Genomic DNA, 8,020 nt, shown 5'->3' on the forward strand with positions numbered 1-8,020 from the left:
GGGTAAGGAATATACCATTTATTAGATTTTTTTTTTCAACTCATATCATCTTCTATTTTTTCATAATTAAATTCAATTGAAAAAATAAGTAAATTCTTATGCAAAAAATATCAAGATACTTTCAATTTTTCATAAAGAAATAGTCTTTGATAATATTGTTAGAATGACTTTGGTCTTGACAAGTCATTTTCAGAAGTTTAAAATATAAGTGATGTTATAAATACTACAAATTATAAAATACAATATTTATTAAGATATTTATTTTTATGGGTCATGTTAAGTTGTAACTCTTTTAAAATAAATTTTCTATTAGATATTTTTCTTTAAAAATTGGGTTCAATTAATTTGTGTTATTAGGATATACATTAATAATCGATTTTAAGAATATTTTTATGATAAATTAAAAAATTCTAAAAAATAAAATTTGGTTACCTTTTCTTTTATTCATAATAAATTTCTTAAAATAATTTATTAGTGTAAAACCCTTAAAAACTTTACTCAATTGTGAATTCTATATTTAGACCAAAAAGTATATTATGGACAAAATAATGATGATCTAGGCATAAGCAGGGATGTAATGTCATTTGCAGTGTGATAACAGTGTAAGTCGATAAAGTAGTAAACAGAGAAGCGGGAGATTACGGCGACAGATGACATGACTGCACGTGTGGTGCGCGGTCGAGGGGTCTTATTCACCGGCTACAACCCGTTGTTCCCGGTCATCCCCACATTATTCAAAGTTACTATATATTTTTAACTGTGGCTGTAAAAAGATTCCTATCTAGCACACACAATAATAGTAGTAGTAATATATATTTTTTTTTTTTTAAATATAGTAATAATAATATATTTTTTTAGCGAAGGGTTATTGTTTTTTGAGCAAACCAGGCCCAAAAAGAAGAGCTTGCTGTAGTAGTAGAAGTAGAGAGAGTGAGTTAAGGCTCATCAAAGAGTGAGAGTGTGTAGTAGAGGTGGAGCCTTTTTGCCAGGGAATGGCTTTTCTCTCTTCCTTTCCCTATATCTCTCTCTCTCTTTCACTTTGGCGGTACGGCCTCTCTCATTTTTCTTCTCAAAGCTCCTCAATTTTCATGTATCTATGATCTGGGTCTCACTTATTTTTTCCTCTAAATTTCTACACTACTTGTTAGATTTAAATACAGTGGTCTTTTTTTGTTTTTGTGTAAGTGTGCACTGTTGTTGGTCTTTGGGGGGTGGTCTAATTTTCTTTTTGTTGGCTTTCGCATCTTTATTCGATAAAAGGGTTGTTGATTGAACCCTTTTGAAGCTTGAACAAGAAGTGAAAGAAGTTTGATTGTATGTTTATGATGCGTTGTGTGTGTGTGTGTGTGTGAGTGTGTGTTATGATGGTAATGATTCTTTTGACCATAGAAAGAGATCAGGTAAGGGAAAGTGAAAAGGAACTGTATATGAGTGTGTGTGTGTGTGTGTGTGTGTACACAATAAAGAGAGTATTCTTGCTTGTGATTGTCAATGAGAGGGAATTTTGAGGGTTATATTCTCTCATTTATTCCCTTTTCTTCACATCTCATGTGCAAGCTAGGTGTAATGTGCCTTGAAGAGTGGTCTTGTTAGTTCAGAGATTTTGGGTGGGAGTTTTGTATATTTAGTTTGGTTTTTTTTTCAAAAGGGGATTCTGAAAATGCCTATGTTTCAGCCCTCAAGGAGGGATGGGGTTGTTGGGTATGAAGGTGGTGGAGATGGGCATGTTCTAGATCTAGACACTGCTGTCAAAGATGGGGTTTTGGGTGGGGTTGGTGGTGGGGTTGTTGGAGCTGGTGTAGAGAAATTGGATCTGAAGAAGATGATTGAAGAGCTTGACTTATCTGAGGTTCCATCTGTGTTCATTTGCCCAATCTCCCTTGAACCAATGCAAGACCCTGTGACTCTTTGCACGGGCCAAACCTATGAGAGGTCCAACATTCTCAAATGGTTCAGTTTGGGGCACTTCACCTGCCCCACCACAATGCAAGAGCTTTGGGATGAATCCATTACACCCAATAGGACTCTTTACCATCTAATCTACACTTGGTTTTCTCAGAAGTATTTGCTCATGAAGAAGAAATCAGAAGATGTACAGGGACGGGCGTCGGAGCTTCTGGAGACACTAAAGAAGGTGAAGGGTCAAGCAAGAGTTCAAGCTCTCAAGGAACTTCAACTAGTTGTGGCAGCTCATGCCACTGCTAGGAAGACAGTGATTGATGAAGGCGGGGTTGCTGTAATTTCATCGTTACTGGGTCCATTTACATCCCATGCTGTTGGTTCAGAAGTCATTGGGATTCTTGTGAATTTGACCCTGGATTCAGAGTCAAAAACGAACTTGATGCAACCTGCGAAGATTTCGTTAATGGTTGATATTCTGAATGAAGGGTGCATTGAGACGAAAATCAATTGTACCCGATTGATTGAAATGTTAATGGAAGAGAAGGATTTCAGGTCAGAGGTTGTTTCAAGTCATAGCCTCTTGGTTGGTTTGATGAGGCTGGTGAAGGATAAGAGACATTCGAATGGAGTCTTGCCCGGACTTAAGGTCCTCAGGACGATATGCCTCCATAAAGAAGTGAGGGCCTTGATTGTGAGCTTAGGGGCTGTTCCTCAATTGGTTGAATTGTTGCCTGCTCTGGATCCTGATTGCTTGGAATCAGCCCTGTTCATCTTGGATGCATTGTCAACTGTACAGGAGGGAAGATTAGCTTTGAAGGAGTGTTCCAATACCATTCCGAATATGGTGAGGCTATTAATGAGGGTTTCAGAGTGCTGTACCCAATATGCTTTGTCAATCTTGTGGTCTGTATGCAAACTTGCCCCTGAAGAATGTTCCTCAGTTGCTGTTGATGCGGGTCTTGCGGCAAAGCTCCTCCTCGTGATTCAAAGTGGTTGCAATCCTGTCTTGAAGCAGCGGTCTGCAGAGCTTTTGAAGCTTTGCAGTCTAAATTATTCGGATACTCTCTTCATCTCCAAGTGCAAGCTTACAAGAACAATCCAATGAGTGGAAAATGTTACTCTGTATCACTCACCACCCTTTGAAGCTTTGGGGCAAGGGAGGTAAAGGTCCTGCCACATCTAAGTCTATGGATCTCCGATGAACCCCAAAAAATACGGTGGGGTTTTGAGGTACATGTTTGCTCTCCTGTACATATTGAAGTATTTCAATTCCAACAATTGATTCAACATAAATGAAGAAGAATGTAGACAGCAACAACCACTGTACAGGGTTCTCCTTGTAGGCAGTGCTCTCGATGGTTTTCAAATAAACCCCGTCAAGAAAATTGTAAAACCATGTAATATCTGTATTGGGGGTACACTATTGTAAGAAATTAAATGCAGTTGTTGGATAAAGATACTTGTTAGGGGAGGAGAAATCGTGGCTAATTTTTGGAGCTTGCAATTGCAATTGTAATTCTTATGTTGTTGCTTTGCTCCATGGCTTCCTTGTATTTCCCTTCAGGGTCTTAGAGACCTCCAATTTTCCTTGCAATTAGTGGGAGTTTTGCTTCTGACCCCGCATGTGTAGAGACTGGAAGTGCCTTTGGCCTTCAAATTTTATTCCGTGTACAATGATATCAACCTTTTTACTTCCATTTGGTCTTATTCTGCACTGCTGTGTTTCAGGCCTGTGATATTGGTTATTAGAACAACTCTTTAATTTCAGCTATTACTCTTTTTTCTTTAGGTAATTATAGGTTTACATTGTACTAGTTATGTAAATCTTACATTATAAACTAAACAAATGACTACAATGTGAATCTTACGTTGCAAATACAATGTAAACTAAGAATTTTCCTTTTTCTTTTACTTGTAAATGTTGGTCTTGTTAAATTGTTCATCTCTGATTCTTTGGTAAGCAAATCTGCTAAAAGAGAGCGAAGGATGGATGATATACAGCTCTTGGCAATCACTACGTGTGCTGGAATTTACTATTTTTGTAGATGGCTAGACATCTAGTTGCATGGTGTACTTGCTTATTATCCTATTGCGGGAAGGGTTGAGGACAGGTCCCATTGTTACCTCTCGCTCGGTCACTGCTGAATGGAAAAGAAAGAAAAGAAAGCTGAGAGAGCTGCCTTTCACTGAATAGTGTGTTGAGCTGGTATAGCATGTGCCTTCATTTTGTGACTCCAAATTGTGAGGGAAGTCCTCCCAGTCCGCCTATATGCTTCTGCAGAAACATGTGAGACATTTTGTCTAGATTTCAAAGGATACACATGTAAATCAATCAATAGAAGCTTTTTTGTAGTTTTCAACAATATGATTTTAGAAGATATTCTTGTGGATATTTTTCAATGAGGTATATATTGCATTTATCTCCTGTATTCGAAGGGGTTTTTTCTTGACCCTTGATATGGGTGGGTGGGGGCCTTTGGGCTCTTTAATCTCCCCACAGCAGAGACAAAAACAGTAGTTGAAGTTTTGACACTTTTGGCTCATTGTGCTATTCTTTCCTACACCATTTGCTGCTCTAACTTTAATCATACACATTAATTTAATGGGGAAACAGTAAATTAAGTTATCCCTCAATTGGTTGGAAGTTAGAAGTTAGAAACTTTGCCTCTCTCTCACTCCCCACTATCTGAAAAAAGATTTCCCTCTAATATGTTGCTTGCGTTTGAAAAGGAACTTGACGCAAGCGGAATCTTTGAATGACAGTCCAGGCCCATATCCGTGTAAAAGCTCTTTTTCTCATTTTTGAAGCCATACAGACCAGAATATTTCTCTTCTTTTTATATTAATATAGCTCATTCTTCCATTATTATTATTTTTTTTTTTTGAGAAGGTGCTCATTCTTCCATTTGAGGTGGCTTAAGGCTAATCTTTGAAGATTTGTTCCTATAGTTTTTCAAATTAGTTTTTCAATGTACCAATAATACATTTTGTGGCTCAGTTTTCCAACCTGGGCTTAGTTTTGAGGGTCAAGAGGAGGCAATATTTGTGTTCGTATGGTTAAAGACGGTTCATTTATTGAGAGAAGATTATCAACATTCAAATTTACTAGTATAAGTGTTTGTGAGGTGTAGAGAATAAGGGTTAGAATTTAAGTATTTAAAAAAAAAAATCACACATATACACTTACATTAAGTTAGATAAAAAATTCTATATTGTTAAAAAAAAAAAAAATTTACTGCTTAAAATTTGAAAAATAAATAAAGAGACAAAAAAACCTTCAAATCAGTGGACCCAGGTTGCGTTATGATTTGATGATTGATCATTCGACAACCATGTGATTAGTATGTGGGAATCAGGGATATTCAAACCATTTGCTATTATTTATTGCTTATTAGGATGTTGATAACTTGATATGATCCCTTTATTCGATTTGGCGAATCTTTGATGGCGTAAATTTATGCCTTTGCATGACAATTGAATGAGACATTGTAGGTAAAAAGTGCTCCTATATTTTTCTTTCTTCGATTCTGTCACAGTACTTGTAATGCTGTCACCCTCCAAATAGACACGGGCCCAATCCCCAGGAACCTATTCTTTCAACAAATTCCTAATCCCATCTCTTACTGGGTTTAAGTTTAAACAATTTTGGTTCATAATTGAACTTGCCACTACAGCTTGAGCTTACGTGCTGCCAACTCATCCATTGTTGATGCTTTTCTGAAAGGATCGAAAGAATGTTCTAAATTTTGTGCTGCTACACGTCAAGATGAGGTTTGAAACTCTTGTGCTGAGTTTTCTTTTGACTGTTATTGAGGCGTTCCCATGCATAGAGAAACAAATAGACAGATCCAGTTATTGCAAGATTCAGATAAACACATTCAACAAGTTTGTGCAAGTGATTTTAGCAAGGTTAACAACAACATACCAGAATCAGGAACATCATACGCCTTGTAAATAGTCACGATAACAATTAACAACATTCATATATTTTTCGATTCTTTGAATCAATTTAGCTTCCACAAACACTAACTATGCAATGACAAGACTAACATGTTCAATAAAACTATAAGAACTCTGCGAACTTAATTTATTTGTCTGGCAAAGCAAGATAATGTAACACTGACATAAACCAAGACTAAACAATGAAGTGAGGAAGCAAACAAGTCGAAAAGGGAGAGGAGATAACTTTGGGTGATGGGCGATTCATGCTCAAAGAGTTGGTTCGTTCCCTGGGCACCATGTTGGAAGTGAAACTTTTTCGAAGTGACCTATGAGAGTCATCACTTAATTTAATTATAGAAAAAATTAAGAAAAATTCCAAATAAATTTCATAACTAAGCATTTGAAAATTATATTTGTTTCTAAATACACTCTAATAAAAGAAAATGCACGACTTTATTTCCTAGTTAAAATCTAGAAAAATAAAAGAAAAAAAAAATTACAAGGATAAGTCTAATATATATCTCTTACACTAAATATTTAGAGGCTACATTACAAAATAGAAATGTGTTAGACTACCACTTCGCCCAATCTAAAACTGGATATTAGACAAATAATTAATTTGAAGCAATGAAGAAAAAACATTGAAAAATAAAAGCCCACAAGAATAGAACCTTGAAGACAATAGAATGTTTAAATCAAATTATCTAAATTGTAACATATATATATATATATATATCTAAAAACTAAAGCATAGCATTTATTGTTGCTACGTTTCTGTTAAGTCATCTCATCCTCCACGTCATTACCACATCATTACTTTTTTGTATATATTTTTTACTTAAATTTTTTTTTACATTATTAAATATATAAATACATTGACTTTACAAATTCATCTTAGGCGGTTTTAACTTTACATATCTATATATATAATAATAGGTGAAACAGAGAGAAACTCAAATAGAATTCTAAATTAGAGTTTCAATTTTGTGCCATGTGTCATTCCAATTGTTCAATTAGAATTTGAAATTGGAGTCCAATTTTACTATACGCGTGTACAAAGAAAATAATCAGAAGAATATAATATGATTTTGGGTTATTTTCGAGAGAACCATTACTCTGATTTATTGCTTTTATTTATTTTTACGTAAGTTCATTGTTCTCTTGGTTCAAACTTCAAAGTCCTAAGGAACTATAACAGGAAGCCAAATATGGAAAGTGGCCTTGGGAATTGAAAATAAATTTCAAAAAATTAATTAAAAATTAAAAATGAAAGAATATTTCAAGAGATGCACCACTTGGAAAATTGAATTCCAATTAAAATTCATTGGACTTGGTAATGAGATGAGATGAAATTAATAATACATTATACACTCATGCTTTGGGAATTGATAGTACTAATCTAAATCCATAGGACTTGCTTCGTGATTATATAACTATGAAGGATGTATAAAAATACGCACAAATCCATCTCTCTATAAAAAGAGATTGGGGAGAATTTCTTTTATCAGCCATGCAACTTCAAAGATTTTTTCTTCATACAAATGCCCATCATGTTACAAAATAATCCATCGTAAAATTACAAAATGAGTACAACTTTGAGGGTTTTTTTTAAAAAAAAAAAAAATTTAAGCTACGAAAATTTCAATCACCAATAGAGATTGAAGATTCAAAAGTGTGAATGGATCTTTTGGATAAACATCATCACCAAGGTTCATCTTTCTATGTAATATTTTCATTTTGTTTTGATTCCCTTAATTGATATAGTGATGGGTTTGTGTGTATGCGCATACATTGAATCAATATTAACATTTTTTGAAATCCTTTGGTCCTTGCTTGATGATTGACTTCTCTTGCAGGTATCAATCTTGCACGAAGATGGCTTTCAACCTATTTGGTGTGACCTTATTGAAAACAATATTTAGCACATGGGAAGAATATCCAATGTCAACCTTGTGAATTCTTAAACCTATTAATTAGTCTTCTTTATGGCAAACACATCTCTCTTAGTAGTTTCATGGCTGCCAATTTAGTTTCATATTACTCTATTTTGGCTTATAGTTGTGCTACTTTTGAACATTTTTTTACTTAAGCTTGATTGTTGTGCCAAATGTCTCTAAAGTTTTATTTACTTAAGAACCAATTAATTGTATGGGCTTAATTGCCCTTTAATTACCCT

General features: G+C 34.8%; 1 protein-coding gene across 1 annotated transcript; it reads left to right on the plus strand.

Annotated features, from left to right (window-relative positions):
• Nucleotides 1-871: 871 nt before the first annotated feature.
• On the plus strand, nt 872-3,599 carry LOC112015041 (U-box domain-containing protein 30). The gene has a single exon (XM_024047400.2). It carries the CDS (start codon nt 1,661-1,663, stop codon nt 3,005-3,007), a length of 1,347 nt encoding a protein of 448 aa, XP_023903168.1. The 5' UTR covers nt 872-1,660; the 3' UTR covers nt 3,008-3,599.
• The last annotated feature ends 4,421 nt before the right edge of the window (nt 3,600-8,020 follow it).

Source organism: Quercus suber, unplaced genomic scaffold, assembly GCF_002906115.3.
Source record: "Quercus suber isolate HL8 unplaced genomic scaffold, Cork oak 2.0 scaffold_69, whole genome shotgun sequence".
Lineage (NCBI taxonomy): Eukaryota > Viridiplantae > Streptophyta > Magnoliopsida > Fagales > Fagaceae > Quercus > Quercus suber.